The sequence below is a fragment of the Pseudorca crassidens genome, chromosome 20, assembly GCF_039906515.1.
Source record: "Pseudorca crassidens isolate mPseCra1 chromosome 20, mPseCra1.hap1, whole genome shotgun sequence".
NCBI classification, from domain to species: Eukaryota; Metazoa; Chordata; class Mammalia; order Artiodactyla; family Delphinidae; genus Pseudorca; species Pseudorca crassidens.
In genome coordinates, this window is record NC_090315.1 from 1,948,521 (window position 1) to 1,975,192 (window position 26,672).

The 26,672-nt window shown below is 47.8% G+C and overlaps 2 protein-coding genes and 1 long non-coding RNA gene across 5 annotated transcripts; 1 reads left to right on the forward strand and 2 right to left on the reverse strand.

Moving 5' to 3' along the window:
* Positions 1-1,055: 1,055 nt before the first annotated feature.
* Positions 1,056-6,407, reverse strand: LOC137215666 (uncharacterized). Its single transcript, XR_010939368.1, has 2 exons — positions 5,451-6,407; positions 1,056-3,668 (listed from the first exon to the last, which is right to left on the reverse strand). It is a non-coding gene; the product is annotated as an uncharacterized lncRNA (long non-coding RNA).
* ZNF132 (zinc finger protein 132) lies at positions 6,357-15,202 on the forward strand. The gene is made up of 3 exons (XM_067721115.1): positions 6,357-6,605; positions 8,814-8,940; positions 12,297-15,202. Exons 1-3 carry the CDS (start codon positions 6,507-6,509, stop codon positions 14,225-14,227), a joined length of 2,157 nt encoding a protein of 718 aa, XP_067577216.1. The 5' UTR covers positions 6,357-6,506; the 3' UTR covers positions 14,228-15,202.
* Positions 15,203-16,991: 1,789 nt separating this feature from the next.
* Positions 16,992-25,714, reverse strand: ZNF584 (zinc finger protein 584). Of its 3 annotated transcripts, XR_010939358.1 has the most exons (4): positions 25,351-25,714; positions 24,345-24,471; positions 17,378-19,375; positions 17,075-17,133 (listed from the first exon to the last, which is right to left on the reverse strand). XR_010939358.1 is itself a non-coding variant. In XM_067721175.1 (3 exons), the coding sequence occupies exons 1-3, from the start codon at positions 25,366-25,368 to the stop codon at positions 18,372-18,374; spliced, it is 1,149 nt and encodes a 382-aa protein (XP_067577276.1). In that variant the 5' UTR covers positions 25,369-25,714; the 3' UTR covers positions 16,992-18,371. The 3 variants fall into 3 exon arrangements, 2 of the variants coding, with proteins under 2 accessions (XP_067577276.1, XP_067577277.1); XM_067721175.1 differs by having other exon boundaries at positions 16,992-19,375; XM_067721176.1 differs by having other exon boundaries at positions 16,992-19,375; positions 25,271-25,714.
* Between the last annotated feature and the right edge of the window lie 958 nt (positions 25,715-26,672).

Here is a 26,672-nt window from a genome sequence, read left to right on the forward strand (position 1 = left end):
AAAGCTGGGAATTCCCTGGTAGTTCAGTGGTTAGGACTCCCCACTTCCACTGCAGGGGTCACAGATTCGATCCCTGGTCAGGGAACTAAGATCTCACAAGCCAAAGCAAGGCCAATTAAAAAAAAAAAGTTTCTATAAAGCTAAGGTAATCAAGACAATGTGGTACTGGCATAAGGCCAAACATACAGATCAATAGAATAGATTTGAGAGTACCAAAATGCCCTTAATTGATTTCCAACAAAGGTACAATGTGGAAAGATGCCTTTTCAGCAAGTGGTTCTGGGAAAATTAGATATTCACATGCAAAAAGATGAATTTAGATCCTTATCTCACACCATATGTAAACATTACCACGAAAAAGACCATAAATATATGAGGTAAAACTATAAAGTTTACAGAAGAAAACAGAGAAAATTTTTGACTTTTGGTTAGGCAAAGAATTTTTTAGGTATGACATTATGACAATACATAAAAGGAAAAACTAATAAATTATACTTCAAATGTAAAATTTTGCTCTTCAAGACACACCATTAAGAAAACTAAGGGACTTCCCTGGTGGCACAGTGGTTAAAGACTCTGCGCTCCCAATGCAGGGGGCTCGGGTTCGATCCCTGGTCTGGGAACTAGATCCCACATGCATGCCACAACTATGAGTTCGCATGCCGCAACTAAGGAGCCCCCGTGCTGTAACTGAGGAGCTCATGAGCCGCGACTAAGGAGCCCACCTTCTGCAACTAAGACGTGGTGCAACCAAGTAAATAAATAAATAAAAAGAAAAGAAAATTAAAAGATGAGCCACAGACTGAGAGAAAGTGCTTGTGTATATATATACGGATTCTGAATATAAAATCTATTAAGAACTTTACGATTCAATGATAAGAAGACAACCCAATTATCATCACAAAAGATAAAGAGATGGTTAATAAGTACATGAAAAGATGCCCAACATCATTACTCACACACAAAAAATGTAGATTAAAACACCAGTAAGATGACTGCTTAATGGGTAGAGTTTCAGTTTAGGATAATGAAAAATTTCTGAAGATGTGTAGGAGTGACAGTTGCACAACTGTGTGAATTTATTTAATGCCACTGTACTGTACAGTTAATGGCACAGTCACTTTGGAAAATGGCTTTGGAGTTTCTAAAGAGTTAAACATAAAAGTATCATATGACTCAGCAATTCCACTCCTAGGCATTTACCCAACAGAAACGAAAACATATGTCTACACAAAGATTTGTAAGCAAATATTCCTAGAAGCATTATTTCTAATTGCCAAGAACTGAAAAAAATTTAAAAGTCCATCAATTGGTGATGGACACATTTTGGTATATCTGCACAAGAGAATATCATTCAGCAATAAAATGGAATAAAATACTGATACATGATATAAGGAGCTTTTTGGGGCAATGGGAATGGGGTAAGATAATGGCTGCAGAACTCTTTACATTAATTAAAAATCATTAAATTGTATACTTATACTGGGTGTATTGTTGGAGGGAGGTATTCCCTGGAAGAGAGACCATCATCTTGCTTCTTCCAGACCAAACACTGTCTTCCGCAGGAGAACTCCAGGTCAGAAGCTTCAGAACAGAGGCTTCCATCCTTTCATTTCACAGGGACATGGGGAAGAAATGCAAACTGAGTCACAGCTGGACACATGCTCCATGCCTTGCTGCTGTGCCTTTTTTCAGCCCAATGGCTAATTTGGGAGCACCTCTCAATTCAATGTTCTCAATTCACTCCATCCACTAAATAGGACTCCAATATCAAAGGTAAATTAGTGATGTAGTCACTGTCAAACAGTAGCAGGGCTGAATGACAGGAATGCACAAAACCATCATGTTATGAGTACTTGAAGCAGCTCTATGAAGGCATCACTGATATCAAATGCAGACTTCACAATGTCCATGAATAATGGGAACCTTACCCAGAAGGCCCCCAGAAGCCATCCCATCAGGCCCCTTGCTCAGAGCAGGAGTGAAGTCCATGCCCTACTCAGTCATGGGAGAGCAGCATGACGTCATGCCAATGGGTGCAGGGCCATCACTCTCCAGGGCACTGCAAACAGGGAACAGAGGCTGCTTTATGCTGAGCAATTGTGAGGTGACCATCAAACACAGAAGGGCTTCTTCCCTAAGAGCCAGTGGTGCGACAACTCTCCCAAAGTCCCCCAACAAGTACAACACTGCCCCTTCAGGCTTCCCCATGCGCAGGGCAGTCCTGGAGTGTCTCCTCTGGTGGCGGTCCTTCTATACAAGGTCCAGCTTCTGCCTGAAGGCTACTCATGTAGGCTCCTTCTTGAGTGTTAATTCTCTTACATTGATAAGGTTAAAAAAAAGAGGCTTATTTTTAAAATAAAATGTTAAAAAAGGGGGGTGGAGAGCTGAAGACTTTACTGTATTCCCTGCCCTCAGAAGGCTTCTCTCCAGAGTGAGGTTTCTGGCATTGGGAAGAAGGAAGTGTGGCTGACACCTCTCCCAGGTCAGTTGTACACACAGGATCCTTCTCCAGTGTGAAGCGTTCTACGCGGAACAGGCAGGAGCTGCAGCTTTTTGCCCTCCTACTTACCTCACTCACAACGTGGTAACTTGCTGCTGCAAAACAGGATTAACTCTGAGAGGAGGCTTTCCAACACTAGCTGTACTCATGCCTTTCTCTGATGGGGACTGCATGAAACAGGTTTCATATTTTCCTGGAAGTTTTCACGTAGTTACTGCATTTGCACAACTGTTGCCTGGTGTGAATTTTCTAGTGCTAACAAGAGTGGAGCTCTGAATGGAGATGCCCGTTCTCCACATTTGTGAGTCCTTTATCAGTGTGAATGATTTGGTACAGGGGGAAGTGCAAAATTTTGCTCAAAATTTTGGGCCACACTCCCTGCCCTCATAAGGGCTTTCTATGGGGCAAATATTTTGGTGCTCAATGGAAATAGAGGACTGGCTGGAGGCTTTCTCATGTAACATTCAAAGGTGTGAACGTACTCCTGCTTTCTCAGGATGGAGACAAAGGTGAAGGCCTTCAAAATGCACTTGGGATTTTTTTCCCCATTCTTAAGTTTTTTTTGGTGGTAGAAAAGGGAACACCTCTCCTCGAACACCTCTCCATTTGCTGTGCATTGATCAGGTGTCTCTTTCAGTGTCAGTTCTCTGTGGATTCTGCAGAATGTGGAGCTGGCAGGGCCTCAGTGTCTGGTGACAGACAGGTGCTGTGCAGTGAGGGGAGTCCAGGCCTGGGACCCCTGACACTGTGCCCACCTTCCTCAGAGGGACAAGTCAGGCTCATGGAAGAACAGGTTTTCAAGAACTATTTAAGGATATGTGAAGAGGAGGCCAATGATGGAGGACCTGGCCATAAGAGGGGAGAAAGAGAGAGGCTGAGAGGCAAAGGACCAAGAGGGTTTAGCCAGGGGACAGGAAGTCAGGGTAAATTAGGATGGGGTGTCAGAAAGATAGAAAAGAGGCATGGGTACTCACATTGATGCCAGGGCAACAGAAGACACAGGTCAGGTACCAGGTAAGAGATCAGCCCACTGCCACAGGCCCTTCCACACCTGTCTTGCACTCACCAGGACTGGTCTTCCATGGGTCTCTCTGGTCATGAACTGATTCGAGCCACCCGATCCACCAGCTAGGTCCCCTTTCGATGTTCAAGTTGGGTGACCGCACTGGGGTGGGTGGAGACAGTAATTCTTAAGGGAGATCAAGGCGTTTGTGCGAGGTCAGCCAGCCCCAGGTCAGGGGTGATTCACTCCATGACAGACCAAGGTGGATGAGGATTACTTATGCATCTGGGAGAACTGAACCTCACAAAATGAACACCCCGGGAAGGCCTCACTAGAAAAGCTCAGTGGCCCCTGAATCAATGACCATGTTAGTGCCCATAAAGCCAGTAAAGGCACTGACAAGGGGCAGCTGGAAGGAAACTTCCACTGGAGGAGGTGTGATAGAGGGACCGAAAAGTCACAGACCCTAACTGGTTCATCAAACCAGAAAATAACCAAGAAATATATATATATAATATAACAAGAAAATAACCGGCTACTCCTGTTGTGATATTTTTGACCTTGGACCACAGTTGTCAAGGTCCCAAGGCAAAAGGTGTTGGGGGTTGTTTATACTGTAGTCTGGGAGGAGAGGTAGCAGAACATTGGACAGCACTAGGGCCAGCAGCACCTCTCACGGGGAAACTGGCAGCCTGACCTGGTGAAGACAGCACCATATCACAGCAGAAGCCCCACTGGGCCTCACTAAGGAGACCCACTTCTTCCGAAAGAAAGGCACACGACCTTGTCCTCAAAGGTCACTGGGTCCTGCAACAGCAGGCAAGGGGCACATGAATGTGTTCTAAGCATCGGGCACTGGACCTGACACGCCAGTCTCTGTCCTGCCACACACTTCCCCTTATGTCTCCCAAACCCTGTCCCCTGACACACCTGCCCACCCTTTCGTATCTGAGAGCATGGGCTGTCCTCCTGGGTATGCACTCTCCCCATGTCCATTGGTGTTTGGACAATGCTTCTCTTTTTCTGCACCCACCTCATCTACTCAGCTATTGGTCCTTAGTCTGGACACCCCACACTCACCTCAAGGCCTATCTGTAACAACCTAAGAGTTTCCTTCCAAAATCCCATTCTCAGCATCTTCCCTGGTCCAGGCCACCAGTGCACTGCAGTCTGGACATCAGGAGGCCAAATCAAAATCCCCTATCTGTCACGGGCACATGTATCACCTCCACCTAGAGGCCTCCAGACAACTCAGTCTCTACCCGTACAAAATCCAACTGCTAATCTTCCCCCAAATGTACTCCTCCTGCCAACCTCTGATCTCCATCTCATTCTTTATCTGAACACTTACGGTGGTCCTTTACTCTCCACTACGTTCACTCTCCACGTGTAACTGGAGGTCCCATCGACTCCACTTTGAAAGACGCATCCAGAATCTGAGTATCTCTCCCACCTCTCCTGCTTCTATTCTGAGCAGGCCACCCAACATATACCTGCAGCAGCAACCTGATGAAGCTGCCTGCTTTCAGCCCCACCACAACCCCTCTCCCACAAGGCTGCTCAGTGTGTTTACGCGGGATCCACTGGGATAGTTTCAAAATCCTAACTCAGATCATAGCCATACATCTTCTAATGAAAAATTTCTGTGGCTCCCAGCATCCTCAGCCCGTCAACAGAGTTAGGACTCCTATCCTCACGCTCTCGGTTACCCGCAACGGAGACTGGAAAACTTTCCTGAATGCTCGGGTCAGTCTCACCTCCAAGTCTTCGCACATGCACATTCCTCCGCCTGCACCCTCCACATTTTATCATACTGGATTCTGAAAGGGAGACCCCCCGACCTGTGAACGTTCCACTGTCCTGAACACCCAGGCCTGAGGCTGAGTCAGGGACTTGGGGCACTGGGGTTCGGAGTCCAGCCAGGTGGAGGCCAGGAGACTCTACCTCATCCGTGCCTAGTCGATCGGCTCGCTTATCACGCCCGCAGTCCAGCTACATAATGGGTCAAGACCTCGGAATGGCTGGTTTTCGAGCCTGGGTCTTCTTCTCCGTAAACTGGACACAACGCACAGGGCGACGACTCCGGGGCGGCCACGGACACAGACGGGCCTTGACGGAGGTATCCGCAGGGCACCCCGGCGCCAGGCGGTCCCCCGACAGCCGAGGACACACGAGCTCGGGGAGGCGGGACGTTCGCTGCGGTCATGGGGCGTACAAGGCACAGCGAGTGGACCACCAAGGCTCTCGTACCTACCCTACTCCCGTTTCCGCGGGACCGGGGAGCCTCCTGGATGCTGTCCACAGCCCAGCAGCTACGTCCCTCCACGAAGTGCCGATATAAAGGCGGGACAAAGAAGCAATGGTCCGACCCCGGAAGTCCCGCCCCCGCCAGCGCGGCCATTTCGGAAACGCCCCCTCCCTTAGGTGATCATTGGTCCCTATCCTGGGCTCTCATTGGTCAACACTTTGTGCTGTCGCACGGCGAGGGTGTTTCTGGGTAATGTAGTTCGTGTCTCGTGAGACGTGACGCAACGTGCGTCCTTCCTGATCACCTAGGCAACGACTAGGCGGCACCGCGATTGGCTCCGGGAAAAGCGTCATAGTCAGCCGCGAGCCTTGAACCAGTGAAGGGTCAGGATTTGGGCGTTTTCGCGTGGGCCTCAGGGGGTGGGGCGGGACTTCCGGCACGGCCATTGCAGTCTTCGTTTTGCGGCGGGTTGGGCTGTGCGCAAACAGTTGCTGGGACGTGCGGCGAAGGGGGCCGGGGGGCTCGTGCTGGAACCGTCATCGCACCATGGCAGTCACTTTTACCCTCGGCTGACGGCCCTTCCTTCCTGAGCCTCGGTTTTCCCGGAAGTGGAACGGACGCAGAGAGTCTCCGCGCCCCGCCTTCGTCCCACATTCCCGGGAGACAGCTCCTATATCATACTGGGGAAGACAAAGGCCTTGAGTGCGACCGTCAGCCTGCGGTCACTCCACCCAGTGGGTGTAGGGGTTCGGATGAGCCCGCTGGGCTCTTCCCCGTCGCCGCCTGGCAGGGCCCCGCCCAGCCCACAGGTTGTGACCGGGCCTGCAGCGTCGCAGATGGACCCGGCGCAGGTGAGTGGCGGGTGCACAAGTCCTCACCCGCTGGGATGCCCCCCTCCTGTGCCTGGAGCCCGTTAGAGAATGGTCGTGTCCCGAATTCTTCACCTGCACATGAGTCTGGGGCCCTGAGAGTCACTTTCCCCTAGCATCCGGAGCCTAGGCCAGAGGTTAAATGGAGCGGATCACGTGGGATAAGGTCTGGAAAGGTGCCCCTAGCACAGGGATCAGCATGTGCCAGTTGCTTGGAGGTGAGTATAAGGTGGAAGTGTTCAGGGAAACCACAGGTCTCCATTTCGTCAGGTGGAAATAACAAGCAGGGGAACTGGAAGCAGGCCTGGAATAGCAGAGTGAGGTGCTGGGCCTCTGTTTGCAGTGTGATGCGAGTCACGGCAAGTGTAGAGCAGAGGAGGGAGGTGTTCTGACTCAGATCTTAACAAGCTCCCTCTGGATGCTGGGTGGAGAAGAGACTGGCAGGTGGGGTGCTGTTGCAGGCAGGAAGACCATTGAGGAGGAGACTGCAGTAGTCCAGGTGTGTGCTCTTTGTGGCTGGAGCAGAGAGGTGCCTGTGAGGTAGGAGAAGTGGTTGGCTCCTGGATGTGCTTTTTAAGTAGGACGGACTAGATTTCCCGATGTGTGGCAATGAGGTATCATGGTTGACCCTGATAGGTTTTCCGGATGTGGAAGTTGGTGCGAGGAGTAGATTTCAGAGGGAAGATAAAGAGTTGGGTTTTGGCCTTTTTGTATTTGAAATGGCCCAGAGGGACTTCCCTTGTAGTCCAGTGGGTAAGACTCTGTGCTCCCAATGCAGGGGGCCCAGGTTTGATCCCTGGTCGGGAAACTAGATCCCACATGTGTGCCGCAACTAAGAGTCCTCATGCCGCAACTAAGAAGTCCGCATGCCGCAACTAAGAATTCCGCATGCCACAACTAAGAGTCCAAATGCCACGACTAAAGATCCCGCATGCCGCAACTAAGACCCAGCACAGCCTAAATAAATAATAAATAAATATTAAAAAACAATGTCCCAGAGACTGCCAAATTGAGGTGCCAAGTGTGCTTTCTGCTGGGTCCAGGCTGGAGACATCTAAGGGGTGGAGGCTTGTGCTTAGATACTGTGTGCAGCTGTGAGCTGGGTACAGGATGATGACCAAGCCTCTGAGTAGAGTGTAGACTTGGGATGAAAAATGAAGCATGGAAGTAACTGAGGTAGGATAACAGACGGGCCCGAGGTTACATTGTTTTACCTCTCTACAGCTCACCAGGTTTTTGTGGCTATCATCCTTGGGTCCAGGGGTTTTTGTCAGGCTATTGGAGTAGCAGGGACATAAAGGGTCAGCCCAAGCTAAGAGTTCCTAAGCCAAGAGTGGGGGCCAGCGGGTCTGGGATTCGTGTATTAGGAAGGGCAAGGACAGCTATGACTGATGAAGGGACAGCATGCACAAGGTTAGAGCTGGAAGAGAATAAGGGTGTTTGAGATCTTACTCATGGTTCTGGGGGGCAAGGTTGAAGCAGCAGAGCAAAGAAGGGAGGCATTAAATAGAGGGGTGAGGGCTGTCTCTGTCAGTGGGAAGTTTTGGCAATCAAGGGCAGTCCAAGGTTAGTATTGGATTTTGCTTGCCTTTGTCGGCAAGCTATGTACATAGTGGTATATGGGTACACTAGGGAGATGCTTGTGGTGTGGCCAGGGAGAGGGGCGATGGTATTGCGGGCTGTGGGGAGTGGAGATATGAGGAAGGTATGGTCCTCTGTGTACAAGGTAAGGGAATGAGCCCTGGTACTAGAGGCTTAAGGAAGAAAACAGAGCCCAAATTTTCTTATATTTGGGAGGTGTGACCTGGAGGACACAAGGGAAATTGTCCAATGGGGGAAGTGGGCTGTGTGCCAACCTAGAGCTAAAACAGCATCCATCTATCCACCTTCCATTTGTTCCTCTTGTTTGGTTTGGTCTGGATACAGTGGCCAGTGGGAGTACGAGGAGAGAAGGACACCAGTGGTGCCAGCACCTGTTGTCTTCTCTGAGGTGAGGGCCTGGAGAGGGGGGTGAGCTGCAGGTAGGTGAGGGGAGGATGGACTGAGGGGGTCATGAGAAGAGGAGATGACAGTGGTAGATGTGGCAGAACTCTGAGTCACAGGTCAAGGGCCTGGATGTGCCCATTTGACTATTTGTTTGTTATTCACCCCACCTATTGGCCCCCTGGCTTAGCTGTCTCATCATTGCAGAGTCTGGTGACCTTTGAGGATGTGGCCGTGCACTTTTCCAAGGAGGAGTGGGGGCTCCTTGATGCAGCCCAAAGGCAGCTGTACCACAGTGTGATGCTGGAGAACTTGGAGCTCATGACCTCACTTGGTAAGGCCCTTATGCCCTGCCCAGCCTGGTGGCCAGCATCTGCCTTCTGCCTTCTCCCCACAGAAAGCTCTGTTCATCCCAAAGCTGGACCATGGACACTGCTTCCTTCCCAGGTTTCCTGTTGTAGGTGCTGTGAGTGCTGGGACTGAGCTGTATGCACTCGCCCTGTTTCTCCCTGAGCAGCCTGATGAGCAATCCTAATAGCTGTTAGGTCCCACAGAGGCCTTGTGGGAGAAGAGGTTGGGGATCAGGCATTCTGGTCTGCCTAAAGGATCCCACTGAGCTTGACCAGTTCCTGGCAGGGTGACCTAGTGTGGGGCCATGCCTAGGTTCTGCCCCTTCTCCCAGAGACATTTTTTTTTAAATGGCTTTACTGATACATATAACATTCACCTTTTTTTTCGGCTGTGTCGGATTTTAGTTGAGGCGAGTGGGATCTTTGATGCAGCATGCAGGCTCTTTGTTGCAGTACACACAGGCTTCTCTCTAGTTGTGGCACGCAGGCTCCAGAGCACATGGGCTCTGTAGTTTGTGGGACACGCGCTGCCTTGTTAAGGCTCACAGGCTCAGTAGTTGTGGCACACAGGCTTAGTTGCAACGCAGCATGTGGGATCTTAGTTCCCTGACCAGGGATCAAACCCGTCTCACCTGCATTGGAAGGTGGATTCGTTACCACTGGACCACCAGAGAAGTCCCACGTTCAACTTTTTTTTTTTTTTTTTTTTTGCGGTACGCGGGCCCCTCACCGCTGTGGCCTCTCCCGTTGTGGAGCACAGGCTCCAGACGCGCAGGCTCAGCGGCCATGGCTCACGGGTCCAGCCGCTCTGCGGCATGTGGGACCCTCCCAGACCGGGGCATGAACCTGTGTCCCCCCCATTGGCAGGTGGACTCCCAACCACTGTGCCACCGGGGAAGCCCCAACGTTCACTTTTTTAATGTGTACAGTTTAGTGGTTTTTCATATGTTCTCACTGTATAAATATCACCATAGTCCATAAAACTCCTAGAAAAGAACATAGGCAGTATGTTCTCTGACATAAATCATACCAGTTTTCTTAAGTCAGTCTCCCAAGGCAATAGAAATAAAAACAAAAATAAAGAAATGGGACCTAATCAAACTTACAAGTTTCTGCACAGCAAACGAAACCATAAACAAAACAAAAAGACAACCTACGGACTGGGAGAAAATATTTGCAAATGATACAACTGACAAGGGTTTAATTTACAAAGTATACAAACAGCCCATACAATTCAGTAACAACAACAAAAAATCCAATTGAAAAATGGGCAGACACCTGCTGGGCCTGTGTGCCACAAATGCTAGGGCCCGCACGCCTGGAGCCCATGCTCTGCAGCTGGAGAGGCCACTGCAACGAGAGGCCTGCAAACCACAGCGAGGAGTGGCCCCCCCCCTTGCTGTGGCCAGAGAGAAGGCCATGTGCAGTGGCAAGGACCCAGCACAGCCAAAAATAAAATAAAGAAAGAAAGAAAAAGAAAAATAAAAATGGGCAGAAGACCTAAATAGACATTTCTCCAAAGAAGACATACAGATGGGCAATAGGCACATTAAAAGATGCTCATCATTACTAATTATTAGAGACGTGCAAATGAAAACTACAATGTGGTACCACCTCACACTGAGCAGGATGGCCATCATTAAAAAGTCTACAAATAACAGATGCTGGAGAGGGTGTAGAGAAAAGGGAACCCTCCTACGCTGTTGGGGGGAATGTAAATTGGTGCGGCCACTATGGAAAACAGTATGGAGGTTCCTTAAAACACTAAAAATAGAGTTGCCATATGATTCAACAATCCCATTCCTGAGCACATATCCAGAGAAAACTTGAAAAGATACATGCACCCCAATGTTCACAGCAGCACTATTTACAATAGCCAAGGCATGGAGACAAATGTCTCCATTTGTCTAAATGTCCCTCAACAGATGATAAAGAAGATGTGGTGTATATATACAATGGAATATTACTCAGCCTTAGAAAAGAATGAAATAATGCCATTAGCAGCAACGTGGATAGACCAGAGATTATCATACTAAATGGAGTAAGTCATAAGGAGAAAGACAAGTACCACGTGAGATCTTACATGTGGAATCTAAAATACGACACATGAACATATCTATGAAGCAGAAACAGACTCACAGATACAGAGAACAGACTTGTGGTTGCCAAGGGTGGGAGTTGGAGGAGGGATGGATTGGGAGTTTGGGATTAGCAGATGCACCCTAGTACATACTGGATGGATAAACAAGGTCCTACTGTATAGAACAAGGAACTGTATTCAATATCCTGTGATAAACCATAATGCAAAAGAATATGAAAAAAAATTGTACATATATGTGTAATTGAATCACTATGCTGTACAGCATAAATTAACACAACATACTTCAATTAAAATTTTTAAAAATTAGAGGTAATAAATATCACCATACTCTAATTTTAGAACATTTTCATTACCTAAAGAAAAACTCTGTAGCCTTTAGCAGTCACTCTACATCCCCCCTCATCCCTTCCTCCTGAGTCTTAGGCAACCACTAATCTACTTTCTGACTATGTAGATTTGCTCATTCTAGGTATTTTATACAAATGGAATCATACAATATACATTTTTCTGTGACTGGCTTTCACTTAGCATAATGTTTTTGAGGTTCATCCATGTTGCAGCACATATCAGTTATATGTTGTTCATTTTTATGGCTGAATAATATTCCATTGTATCAATATACCCGTTTTTTTATCCATTCATCAGTTGATGGGCATTTGGCTTGTTTCCACTTTTCGACTGTTACAAAAATTATGGCTGTTATGAACGTTCATGTACAAGTTTTTGTGTAGATATGTTTCATTGCTCTTGGGTAGATACATAGCAGTGGAATTCACAAACTGTTTCCCAAACTAGCAGCACCATTTTACATTCCCATTGCAGTGTATGAGTGTTCTGAGTTCTCTACTTCCTCATAAACAACTTGTTACTATCTTTTTTCTTATAGCTATCCTGGTGGGGTGGTATCTCATTGTGGTTTGAGTTTGCATTTCTCTAATGACTAATGCTGTTGAGCATTTTTTCATGTACTTACTGGCCATTTGTGTATATTTATCTTTCTTTGAGAAATGTATTTTCAAGTTCTTTGCCTCTGTGTCCATGCCTCTGGTAAGGCCCCTTTACTCTGTGGCTTGCTGGGCCCTGTCCTGCACAGTGAGCCTTTCACTCTTACTCTGGCCCCCTTGGCCTATCAACAAACCCTTGGGCCCATTTCTGTATGTGTCAGTCACACATTTCTAATGAAATCACCCTTTCCACTAAGTGGAACACTCAGTTAACCAGAAATTTCTTGGCTTTCAGGTTGTTGGCATGGAGCGGAAGATGAGGAGGTATGTTCCAAGCAGGATGCTTCTGTAGATGTGGTGTCACAGGTCAGGATTTTCAGTGCACATCCTTCCACCCAGAAGGCTGACAGTTGTGACATGTGTGACCCATTCTTGAAAGACATTTTGCACCTGGATGTACATCAAGGAACACATGCTGAGGAGACTCCCTACACGTGTGTAGCATGTGGCAGAGAGTTTTGGTTTGGTGCAAACTTTCACCAGCATCAGAAGGAGTGCAGTGGAGAAAAGCCCTTCAAATGGGACAAGGACAGGGACTTGTTTGTGCAGAGCTCAATAGTCTGTCTATCAGAGAAGCCCTTTACATGTGGGTTAGGTGGTAAGGATGTCTCGGACAGCCATGACCTCCTCCAGCACCCAAACACAGATGGCAGTGGGAAGCCACACAGCAGCACAAAGTGCAGGGAGGCCTTACCACACCCTTCCAGTCTTGGGCAGCTCCCAGAAGTCCATGCCTCACAGAAGCCCTTCAAGTGCAGTGACTGTGGAAAAGCCTTCCAGAAGAGTTCTGTCCTCCTCAACCACCTGAGAACTCACTCTGAAGAGATACCATTTAGATGCCTAAGAGTTGAAAATTCCTTAGAGGAGAAATTAACTCTTGTTAATGACCAAAAGTTTCACACTGGAGAAACATCTCACGTATGTAAGGAGTGTGGCAAGGCCTTTAGTCATCCGTCTAAGCTGAGGAAGCACCAGAAATTCCATACTGGAGTAAAATACTATGAGTGCAGTGACTGTGGGAAAACTTTCAGCCACAAACTCACACTTGTTCATCACCAGAGAATCCATACAGGAGAAAGGCCTTATGAATGCAGTGAATGTGGGAAAGCCTTCAATAACAGGTCACACCTCACTCGGCATGAGAAAGTTCACACTGGAGAAAGACCTTTTGAGTGCAGCAAATGTGGCAGAGCCTTCAGCCAAAGCTCCAATTTCCTTCGGCACCAGAAAGTCCACACCCAAGTAAGACCTTATGAGTGCAATCAGTGTAGCAAAGCCTTCAGCCGCAGCTCTGCTCTCATTCAGCACTGGAGGGTTCACACTGGAGAAAGGCCTTATGAGTGCAGTGAGTGTGGGAGAGCTTTTAACAATAACTCCAACCTTGCTCAGCATCAGAAGGTCCACACTGGAGAACGGCCTTTTGAATGCACTGAATGTGGAAGAGACTTCAACCAAAGCTCTCACCTCCTTCGACATCAGAAAGTTCACACCGGAGAACGGCCTTTTGGATGCAGTGAATGTGGGAAAGCCTTCAGCAATAGCTCCACCCTCATTCAGCACCAGAAAGTACATACTGGTCAAAGGCCTTATGAGTGCAGTGAATGTAGAAAAGCCTTCAGTCGCAACTCCAGCCTGATTCAGCACTGGAGAATTCACACTGGAGAAAGGCCTTACGAGTGCAACGAATGTGGGAAAGCCTTTGCTCACAGTTCCAGTCTCATTGAGCACTGGAGAGTTCACACAAGAGAAAGGCCTTATGAGTGTAGTGAATGTGGAAAATTCTTTAGCCAAAACTCCATTCTTATTAAACATCAGAAAGTTCACACTGGAGAAAGGCCTTATGAGTGCACTGAATGTGGGAAGTTCTTTAGCCGCAAGTCCAGCCTCATTTATCACTGGAGAGTTCACACTGGGGAAAGGCCTTATGAGTGCAGTGAATGTGGGAGAGCCTTCAGCAATAACTCTCACCTGGTTCGTCACCAGAGAGTTCACACACAAGAAAGGCCCTATGAATGCAGCCAATGTGGGAAAGCCTTTAGTGAAAGATCAACACTTGTTCGACACCAGATAGTTCACACCAGAGAAAGGACTTATGAGTGTGGCCACTGTGGGAAAATCTTCAGCCGCCTCTGCAACCTTGCTCAGCATAAGAGGATTCATACCTGAGTGGAGCCTTGTAGAAATGATCTTCGTGAGAAAATCTTCAGCTACATCCAACTTCATGCAGCAGAATACCCACAGAGAAATTACCTAATGTGTCACTAATGTGGAAGAGCCTTCAGAAGCTACTCTGCCCTTTTTGAGCAGCTCAGGCAGCACTGTCTTGCCTCTGGAGCATAAACCTCTTTCTAGCTGCCTGGATCCAAATATTTGCAGCAGTCACCTACATATACATGGAGAGAACACCTCCCTTTGCCTCCCTTCTCCTTTCCTGGAGGGTGTTGGGATTGTCCTAGGCTCACTGGAATGGCTTCATTCCCATTGCCTCTGAGAGGGTTAAGGAATGAACTGACCCCATGCCGGTTGAGAGGTTAATCAAGACACATGACAGTCCTAAATGTTAATATACCTAACAGTGCTTCAAGGTACATGAAGCAAAAACTGATAGAACTGCAAGGAGAAATAGACAAATCCACAATTATAGTTGGAGATGTCCACATCCATCCCAGATAATCGGTAAGGACAGAGAAGACGAACAACACTGCCAACCAACTTGACCTAATTGACATTTATAGAACATTCTGTCCAATAAAGGCAGAATACACATTCTTTTCACAGGCACATAGAACATTTACCAAAATGGAGAATCTTCTGGGCCACAAAACAAGGCTTGATAAATGGAAAAGAATTGAAATAATACGAAGTATGGACCCTGACTATGAGAGAATTCAATAAGAAGTCAAGGATAGTATGATGTGTGGAAAACCCTCACTTGGAAACTAAATAGCACACTTGTAAATAATCCATGGTCAAAGATGAAATCAAAAGAAAAATTAGAAAGTATTTTGAATGAAAATGAAAACAGAGGCTATCACAACATGTGGAATGTACCTAAAACAGTACCAGGGGAGAAATATTTGTGTGTGTGTCTCCATGTATACTAGTGAAATAAGAATAAGCCCTATGGAGTGTAAAAAAGAATCATTAAATGCTCAATTTTTTAAAAGTTACAACAAAAGAAGCAACCATGACAAATACAAGCCATAATAACTTCTTCCCTTCACTAAAAGGTAAAAGCCAATTGCAGAGGTCACCTGAGCCCCCAGGAGACAGAAATGCAGAACGTCAGGAGGGGCGTCATTGACACACTCGGGGCCCCTCCACAACCCTGCTCACAGTTGCCAGTTGTGTGGTTTCTTAAGGGATGTCTGTCCCCCTGTGTCTTAGTCCATTCCAACTGACAGAACAAAAATACCATAAACTGGGTGGCTAATAAATAATAGAAATTTCTCACAGTTCTGGAGGCTGGAAAATCCAAGATCATGGTGCCAGCAGATTTGGTGTCTGGTGAGGATACTGGATAATAGCTGTCTTCTGTGTCTTCACACAGTGGAAGGAGAGAGGGAGTTCTCAGAGGGTCTCTTTTATGAGGGCGCTAATCCCATTCATGAGGGTTCCTCCCCCATGACCTAATCATCTCCCAAAGGCCCCCACCTCCAAATACCAAACATGGAGGGTTAGGTTTTAACCTATGTATTTTGGGGGGACACAACATTCGGTCTACATCACCTACTAGAATGTCTGTTTCATGCAGGAGGGCCCCTATGGGTTTTGTCTCTGCTGGGTGAGTTCAGTCTCCAGAGCACAGCAGCAGTTTACCCAGCCTGGGGTAGGTGTGTAAGCACTCAGGGAGTGCAGGAAGGGGGATGTACTACTATTTCCCTGTGCTCTCCTACCTTCTCCCTCCTGAGTCAGCTCTGATGACAGGGCTGTGGTCTGGGCCCAGCACAGTCCTTCAGAGCAGCCAAACATTCCCTGGAGTCCTACTGTGTGCCAAGCTCTTGCCTGAGCTCTGTGGTAGATACATTTCATCTCCATCTGATGTGCAGTACAGAGATTTAACGTGCAAACAGACTAAAGCAGCGTCATTGTAGGGTGGCTGGAGCTATGAAGGAAATGAAGCAGAGGTGACAAAAGTGATGGCTGCTACTGCAGATTGGTTGGGGAGAGCTGAGGAGGTGACTCCAGGGGAAGGGTATTCCAGCCAGAGGGCCACAGTGCAGAGGCCCCAGGCAGGAATGAACAATGAGGAGACCCAGTGGCCCATGAAGAGGAGAAGAAGGCCAAGAGGTCAGGAAACAGGTCATGCCGGCCCTTTTGGCTGGGGTGAGGAGTTTGGTTTAGTCTACCCTACCCCCACTTGTTTGTCATCTGAGCCCTACTCGGCTCAGCTGGACTCTAACTCTGCTTCCACACAGACTGCCATGCCAGGGGCAGACAATTATTACACACAGGGAGAAGGGCCTGAGCAGGCCTGGTGGTGGGCGTATGCCTTACGGTGTTGGAGAGACATTGAGCAGACTGGCCGAGAACTCTGTAGGGTCCTACCCCACGTGGCCACCACCCCTCCTGCCATCAGGGGGTGGGTGAGAGTAATCACTGAAGCTGAAGGAAGCAGTGGTTTCCAACCCCAACCCACAGTACTGGCTAAGCACCATGGCCCAAAGCCCCTCAAGTCCAGGGTTGGTGGCTCTCTCCCCAAACATACCTCCCAGCTAGCGTTTCCTTCTTGACATGAAGCATGATTTCTAGAGAAGCATGATTTCTAGACCAGGGACACAGCTACAACCACATAACAAGTTTCGCTGAACTGACATTTTATTTACCTTTTGAAAGAACAGTTTCCAAAATTTTAAACATAGATCTGGATCCATATGTTGATTCAACCACTTCTTTCCCTGGAGCCCTGGGAGAGCGGCAGCAAAAACAGCCAAAGCCATGGTGTGCAGAGACATCAGGAACACTAGCTGGGTCACAAAAGCCACATCCTAGGACTACAGGATCTTCTTTCAGTCCCAGGGTGATGGCCATGAGGTGAACATGCCCGGAAAGGCTCTGAGAATCCAGGAAACCTGTAGATTATTTGCTGACAGTGACCTTAGACACAGGGAACAGGTTTGCAATTCCTGAGAAATTCTGCATGCCACACCCTGTGAAACCATGGTTCCTGGAACATTTGTGGGTGCCTCTTTAGAACCAGCTCAAACCCTCTCGTTTACCAGATTCCCCACTCCACATGACCTCACTCAGTGCTTCTGTGTCCACTTACTCTTTCCAACAGGCCCCTGTAGCACTTACGGCCAGTCTAGAACTTACCTCCACATTCTCGATTTCAGGGGGCATGTCTTCTGAGCTGATTCTGGAAACAACTTCTTCTGACCAATGCTGGAGATTGCAGAACATTCCCTGGGAACAAGGAACCCAGGTGCTTGTCCCTAGTCACCCGGGGATCTTATACCAACCACCCCATTCTTCAGGTGAGCTCTGGATCCTCAAGTAAACCTGACATCCAGGCTGAAGATTTATCCACAAAGCCCTTCAATCTTTCCCTGGAGGTCTCAGGCACCAGTGCAAGTTACGCCAACCTTGACTGGAGCTGTCCTCTGCCATCCTGCTGGCCCCACTGAGGCAGACAAAAGTCAGGGACCCCCACAGAAACCGTTCCCTCTATCCATGAGCCCAATTTTGTTCTCAATCCTTCCACACAGATCCCAAAGATTAAGGGTGGTTTAAACAAAAAGGCCTAAAGATTACCAGACATTCCAGAGCAGTGTGAGCCAGTTCCAGGGTTGGATAAATGCACGACAGGGACCCAATGTAGTGTCAACAGTGTCCATGAAAATGGTTAACCTTCCCTGGAAGGCCCCAGCAGACACTGCTCAGCTACTCTTGGCCAGAACTAGGTCATGTCCACACCTAAACCAGTTGGAGGGGGAGAGAATAAGACCCATTATGGGCTCCACCACTCATGATTCTCTCCTTTATCAAGTGGGGAACACAGAGGTCAGCTTCCCTGAGCACACACAGTGACTGATGCACACCACGGGGACCTGCCAGGTGGTAGAAGTGGGATGGCTTCTGTCACAGAAACTGGCAGTGACTCAACACTGCCAACAGCCTGGGCAGGTGAGAGTGCAACACAGCTCCTGAACGCTTCCCATGTACCTGGCACCAGCCCAGTGTGGGTGCTGGGGTGTGACATGTTTAGCTTTCAAATGGCTACTCTCCTCAATCTCCTTTCTGGAGTGAGACCTTTCATGTTGAACAAGGTGCCAGCCATGTCTAAAGGTTTTCCCACATCCCCGTCCTCCTATGGCCTTTCTCCAGTGTGGACTTTCTTGTGCTGAAGGAGGGTAGAACTATGTTTAAAGGCTTTCCCACATTCTGTACATTCATAAGCCCTCTCTTCAGTGTGGAACTGCTGGTGCCGATTTCGGTAGGACCTGGTAGTGAAGGTTTTCCCACACAGGCTGCACTCGTAGGGACGTTCTCCAGTGTGGACTTTCCAGTGCTGATACAGCCCAGAGCGGGTCACATAAGTTTTCCCACATTCACTGCACTCATAGGGCCTCTCTCCAGTGTGAACTCTTTGGTGAAGAATGAAGCTATGGTTGTATTTGAAGAATTTCCCACATTCCCTGCACTCATAGGGCCTTTCTCCAATGTGAACTTTCCGGTGCCGAATGAGGGTAGACAGAACGCTGAAGGACTTCCCACACTCGCTGCACTGGTAAGGCCTCTCTCCAGTGTGAATTCTCTGGTGCAGAACAAGTGCATCTTTGCGGTTGAAGGTTTTCCCGCACTCACCACACTTGAAAGGTTTTATGCCAGTATGAACCTTCTGGTGCTTCCTCAGTTTAGATGGGTAACTGAAGGCCTTCCCACACTCACTACACACATGGGATGTTTCTCCAGTGTGAGTTTTTCGGTGATGAACCAGGGTTGAGCTCTCCATGGGGGCATTTCCACCTGCTGGGCACCTGAAGGGTCTCTCTTTGGCGTGAGTGATCAGATGGTCGAGGAGCGCGAAGGCCTTCAGGAATGCTTGCCCGCAGTTGCTGCACTTGAAGGGCTTCTGTGTGGCGTGGGCTCCCTGCCGTTGCTGGCAAGTGGAGCTGGGTGGGAAGGCCTTGCGCTCGGTGCTTCTGCGTGGTGTCCCCTCTCTGTGGGTGGCCTGGGGCTGGAGGAAGCCTAAGGCGGCAGGGATGTCCTTCCCAGACACCCTGCACAGAAAGGGGTTCTCTGACAGGCGGACTCTGTGGCTCTTCACCTGCTCGGGAGGGGCTTCCTCATCCTGCAGTCTACACAGAAAACCTGAGACAGAAGAGTCAGTCACTGAGAGCTGGCTTAGACGGAAGAGGCACCTTCATCACCAGTGCATGTCGGACACACCCAGAAAGGAGTCCACAGAATTGCCAGGAGGTTGTAAGGAAAGGTCTGGATGAGAAAGGGCTGGCCCAGTGGAGGAGGGCTCTGCCAGAGCCCAGAATAGGGGAGACCTCAACAGGGACCAGGACACAAAGATGGGAACAGTGCAGGGAAGGGATTCAGGGCCTCTAAGTCACTCCTGTGCAAAGGGTATCGACAGGGCCCTAGCTACTGGAGACAGCAAGCACTGTGAAGAGGCTGTGTCTACTCCAACGAAAACATGACTGTGACACAGTAGCTGGTACTCAAGTATTACTGAAGGATATGTACGCACCTCAAATCACAAATACAGGAGGTCACAGTTGACAGTTCTGCACTGGCACAGAGGAGAGGAAATGACAAGACACAGAGGCCAGAGAGGTGGGTCGTCCAGAGCCATGGTAGAGATAGCAAGACCACACAGTGAGTCCACAAGAGGGGAGAGGAAAGGTGGGAATAAGGTGTGGTCACTGGCCCCAGCACCAAAATGTCAGTGTACTCAGATACCCATTACTGAAACCAAGGCACCCCCTAGCCCCATTCACCAAGACCAGGACCCATCCTGGCCTCTGCTCTGCTGACCACAGTCATATCCACCATGTTGGGCACCCAGGGCTCTTCCTCATCCTTCATTTGGGCCACCTCACCCTTCATAGGGACCTCAAAGGTGCAAAGCCTAGGAGGTAGAAAGGTAATAAGATGCCAGCCCAAATCAAGGCTGACCCATCCCTACACGTACCACAGGAAGCTCATGTCACCATGGCAACCAAGTAGGAAACCAAGTATTAGAACATGAACCTCTTCTGTACATTTAAAAAAAAAATTGTCAGAGAAGCAATTGTAATGTTCATTTTTTTAAATTTATTTTTTAAGTTGAAATACAGTTGATTTACAATGTTGTATTAGTTTCCGGTGTTCAGCAAAGTGATTCAGTTATATAAATATACATATATATTCTTTTCCATTATAGATTATTACAAGATACTGAATATAGTTCCCTGTGCTATACAGTAGATCCTTGTTGGAACCTCTTCTGTACATTTAAAAATTTGTTAAGAAGGTAGATCTCATGGTTTATTTGCTTTACCACAATTTTTTAAAAAAGACCCTCCTGTGAAGCAAAACTGACATAACTAAAGAAAGAAACAGACAAACAATAATATTTAGAGACTTCAATTTCTAACTTTCATATATGGATAGAACGACTAGGCAGAAAATGAACAAGGATATAACACATGAATAACAATAAAAATCAACTAGACCTCCAAGATATCTATGGAACATGCCACCTAACAACAGCAGAATACATATTCTCCTCCATTCTCACATGCACATGGAACATTCTCCAGAATAGACCATTTGCTAGGATATAAAACAAGACTCAGTAGACTTCAGACAATTGAAATCATACAAAGAATGTTCTCTAACTACAAAGGAATTAAAACAGAAATCAGGGCTTCCCTGGTGGCACAGTGGTTGAGAGTCCGCCTGCTGATGCAGGGGACATGGGTTTGTGCCCCGGTCTGGGAAGATCCCACATGCCGCAGAGCGGCTGGGCCCGTGAGCCAAGATCCCACATGCCACGGAGCGGCTGGGCCCGTGAGCCATGGCCGCTGAGCCTGCGCATCCGGGGCCTGTGCTCCGCAATGGGAGAGGCCACAACAGTGAGAGGCCCGCGTACCGCAAAAAAAACAAAAAACAAAACAAAACAAAAAACAGAAATCAACAACAGAAAGAAATTTGGGAAACTCACAAATTTTTAAAAATTCGTTCCCATTATGGTTTATTACAGGATATTGAATATAGTTCCCTGTGCTATACAATAGGATCTTGTTGTTTATCCATTCTATATATAATAGTTTGCATCTGCTAGTCACAAACTCCCAATCCATCCCTCCCCTGCCCCCCACTTTCCCTTGGCAACCACAAGTCTATTCTCTATGTCAGTGAGTCTGGGAAACTCAGAAATTCATGGAATTTAAATGAAGTACTCCTAAATAACCACAAGGAAAGTTACAAAACATTTTGAGATGAAAGAAAAAGAGAACACAACATACCAAAAGTTATCAGGAAAAGTATTGCTTAGAGGGAAAATTACAAAAACATCTCTGAGCTGTCTTATTCACAACACTTCTGACACCACATGCATGGGGGCTTTCCCACACCATTTCTCCAGCTCTCTGACACCAACTGGGTGTTCAAGGATTCAATCCAATTCTGACACCAACTACCTGGAATTAGCATCAGATTCCACAGGTTATGGATGCAGTCCCACAAGACTGCCCCCACTTCAGACATCAACGGAAAGTCCCAGGGCTCCTGTACTTTCTGACCAACTGACTATAAATCTGGGATTCTCACAATTATTGATTCCTCCTCAGGTTCAATAATTTGTTAGAACAGATCAGAGAACTCGGGAAAAGAGTTTGCTTACTATTACCAATTTATTTTAAAGGATACAACTAAGGAACAGCCCAATGGAAGAGATGAAAAGGCCAAGGTATGCCAGGGGTGGGGATTGAGGACATAGGGGGTAAGAAGTGTCCATGCTCTTGATGGCACCATTCTCCCAGCATCTCGCTGTGTCCACTAACCCAGAAACTCTCCAAACTAGTCATTTAGGAGTTTTTATGGATGTTTTATCACATAGGCATGACTGATTAAATCACTGGCCATTGATGACTGGCCCAATCTCCAGCCCCTTTCCCTTCCCCAAAGGTCAGGGTAGCGAGGTGGAGAGGAGAGGTTGGGAGTAGCTGAACACCCCACCTTACAATCATGCCTTGGTCTTTCTGGTGACCATCCCCCATCCTGAAACCATCTAGGGGTTCCCAGCCACCGTCAACCCATTAGCATACAAAAGACTCTCTTATCACTCCAGAGATTCCAAAGGTTTTAGAAGCTGCATGCCAAGGAACTGGGAACAAAGACAAAGTATATATTTCTTATGTCACAACACACATATTGAAAAAAGATCTCTATATGTGTAACTGAATCACTTTGTTGTACCCCTGAAACATTGTAAATCAACTACACTTCAATTAAAAATAAATTTAAAAAATTTAAAGAAGAATCTTCAATATCCCAACTTTATACTTCAAGGAACAACAACAACAAAAAGCAATCCAAAACTAGAAGAAGGAAGGCAATAAAAAAGAGCAGAGATAAACTGACTGAAGAAGAAACAGAACAGCTGAATAGACTTAAAAACAAAATAAAAAACTTCCCTCACAGGAAAAAAAAAAACCTAGGCCGAGATGGCTTCACAGATTAATAATAACACAGGAATAAGAATTAACACCAGGGGACTTCCTGGTGGTCCAGTGGTTAAGAATCCACCTTCCAATGCAGGGGACTCGGGTTGGATCCCTCGTTGGGGAACTAAGATGCCACATGCAGGGCATCTAAGCCCAGGTGCCACAACTACAGAGCCCACATGCAGCAACTACTGAGCCCATGTGCCACAACTAGAAAGCAGCTCACGTGCCGCAACAAAAGATCCCGTGTGCCACAACTAAGACCCGACGCACCCCAAAATAAATAAATAAATATATTTTTTTAAGAAAAGAATTAACACCAATATTTCACAAACTGTGCCAGAAAAAGAAGAGAAGGGAACATTTCCCAACTCATCCACTGAAGCCAAAATTATCCTCATACTCAATCCAAATAAAGACATAACCAGAAAAGAAAACTACACCATTGATAACTCATGAATACAGAAAATCAATTACTGTAATATACCACGTTAACAGAATAAAGGACAAAAATCACATGGTCATTTCAATAGACATGGAAAAGCACTGCACAAAATCTAACGACTTTTCTCTATAAATGCCCTCAACAAACAAGAGAAGGGAACTTCCTCACCTGAAAAGGGCATATGCAACAAACCTATGGCTAACATCATACTTATTAGTGAAAGACTGAACGCTTTTCCCGTAAGATCTGGAACAAGACAAGGATGTCTACTCTTACAACTTATATTCAATAAAGTACTGAGGTTCTAGCCAACCAAGTCAGTTAAGCAAAGAAAGAAGTAAAAATATCTCTACTCACAGATGACATGACATTATATAGAGAGAAAATACCAAGGAATCCACCGAAAAGAATAACCATTAGAACAAATAAATGAGTTTAGCAAGGTTTCAGGATACAAGATCAGTATACAAAAATCAATTATATTTCTATACACTAGCAATGTACAATCTAAAATAAAATTAAGAAAGTAATTCCACTTAAAAGAGCATTAAAATGAATATTTAGAAATAAATTTAGCCTTGTAAACTGAAAACACTTTAAAAAATTACAGAGCTAAATAAATAGAAAGACAACCATGTTCATGGATTGAAATACATTAAGGTGGCAATCCTGGGAATTCCCTGGCGGTCCAGTGGTTAGGACTCCACGCTTCCACTGCCAAGGGCGCGGGTTCAACCCCTAGTCGGGTAACTAAGATCCCACAAGCCACTCAACGGACAAAAAACAAACCAAAAAAAAAAAACGGCAATCCTGCCCAAATTGATCTACTGATTTAAATTCATGGCTCACACCTGGCCCAGAGAGGCCCCTATAAAACTTCTTTTGGAGGAAGAAGGCCAAAACCAGAACAGAGAGGGCCCACAGCTTCAGCAAAGTCACGAAGCCAGAAAGAGGAAGAGCTGGATAGGATTTGTTAGGCAAACTGTAGACATCTGAACCCCAAGCCTTACTCCAGGAGCCTGTAGGGCAACAGGTGTTGAGGCTGCCAACAGGGCTGCTCAGAGAGAGGCAGGGGACGAGCACACAGCCTCTGTGGGCTTTAAGATACACAGAACTTCCCATGGATTAAAGGCAGAGGTGGTCAGTTTGCTGAGGGAAAGTGTGAGAGACTTACCCAGTGAGCCAATGAGTGCAAAGTTCTCCAGCATAACATCACGGTACAGGCTCCTCTGGGTCAAATTAAGGATCCCCCACTCCTCTCGGGAGAAATACACAGCCACATCCTCAAAGGTCACAGGGGCCTGTAATGATGAATTCAACTGAGCCTTAGGGTCAATAGTGGGCAGAAAGCCAACCAAAATATGAACAGAGAAACACATCCATGCCCTTGAGCTGTGTCTCAAGGTCCTGCCACAGCTCTCACTGACATCATCTTTCCCTTTGAGCCCGCACCCCTCACATACCCTCATACCTCCTTCCTCCTAACACCTCAATCTCAGAGGACTCCCAAGGCCCCCAGTACCATTGGTGCCTCTCCCTTCATGCTGCTACTAAATTCTGCATCCAGCCCACAACAACAGGCTGGTGACCAGAGAGATGCCATCTATGTACCCCACCAAGCACTCAGGCCCCACCCTATTTCCTGCCAGCCAATTCTCTCCGTGTCCCAGAGGTCACCTTTCATAAGGAAAAAAGACTATGTTCTCCTCTCTCTCTCTTAGGCCTGAGTACATCATCCAAGGGCCCTCCAGTCTGTCCTCCTGCATGCAGACACATAACTGTACCGCAGCATGGTACAACTCCACACCCTCACCACAGCCTCGCCAGTCCACCCCACTGGCAACTCCCGCGTTCCACTGTGCACAGTGGTGTGTGTCTCCAGTGCGCTACCACAGAGAGCATCTTCAATCCCATCCTGCCTCGTCCACCCCACACCTCCCATGGCCCACAGCCAAGGACAACCCCCAGCTCTGCACAGAGGACCTACTTATCCTTCAACCCTCAGCCGCCGGGATCCACACACGGAGCTCCGAGACCCCCAGCCCTCCTCTTCTCTATCTCTGCATAGACTGTTCCTTCACCTGTCATAGCCTTCCTCACCTGTCACGGGCTCATTCAGAGTCCGGACCCGCTGGGTGGGGATCCGGGTGGTGAGAGCCTGGGGCGCACCTCCCACTCACCTGCGCCTCCTCTGCCATTGGAACCTGTGGGCGGAGAGTTTCAGCGGACGCAGCTGAGATCCGCACCCGCCACCCCGTCCAGCGCGCTGGAGCCTCCGGCCGACCGAGAAAAATGTGCCCGAGGACTGGGAGCAGCCTCGGGACGTTCTCAGGGTACGACAGCGAGTCTCAGGAAAAGCAAGTCATGCCCGGGGGTCACGGAGCAAGCAAAGGCGTGGCGAGGGTCCCTGCGCTTCTCTCAGACGGGGTGGTCTCTGCGGTGCGAGCGCTGCCCTCAAAAGTGCTCGCACCGACCACCAGCGGCGGTAAAACGAGTACCACAGGGAAACGCCGGAAGTCCCGCCCCGCCCCGCCCGTGCGCCTCCGTTAAGTCTGCGCCCGCGTTACCCGCGACCTCGTTCGGGGAGGGCGCGAACTACGTTTCCCATAAGTGACGTCGCAGACTGCGTCCGTACCGACGGAGCCAATGACAGCCTAGGAGAGGGGCGTTTCCGGGAGAGCCTCGTGGGCGGGGCAGGGACTTCCAGTGTCGGCTTTAGTTCCTTTGGACCCGCGCCGGGGCGGAGAGAAAGGGCTGCGGCAGCGGGGCATGGCGTCCAGGAGGCTCCCCGGGCCCGCGGCCAGCGGAGCGGGCGAGGTGCGAGAGTCGGGGAGGTCCCACCACGCCCTGTACCCGCGGTGACCGAGCCGAGGTGACCCCGGCCGTGGAGAGGTGCAACTGAAATGCACTCATTTCAAGTGCAAAGTTTGATGAGGTTGGAAAAATAAATACACCCATTAATTAGATTCGAGTCACTCTCTGGAGTAATCTCCTTAGCCCAATACAGCTTTGTCCCACCCACCTCCATTATGCTGTTATTGGCAAATATATTTGTTTGTTATAGGCCAAACAGTACAATTATACTGGTTTTATACAGTTGCTTTTAAAATAAGAAATATGAATTTACGGTTTCTTTTATACACATGTCAATCATTACAGTATCATACAGAATAGTTTTGCTGCATGAAAAATCCCCTCTGCTCCATCTACCCCTCTCTCCCCCTGAGTCCCTGGCAATCACTATTTTACTGTCTCTATAGTCTGGCCTTTCCCAGAAAGTCATAAAGTTGGAATCATACAGTATGTACCTTTTTCAGACTGACTTTTTGACTTAGGAATACACATTTAAGATTCCTCCATGCCTCTTTGTGGCTAGATAGCTCAGTTCTTTTTATTGCTAAATAATATTCCATTGTATGAATGTACCAGTTTCTTTATTCATTTACCTATCGAAAGGGATCTCAGTTTGATTCCAGCTCTAAGCAATTATGAATAAACCTGT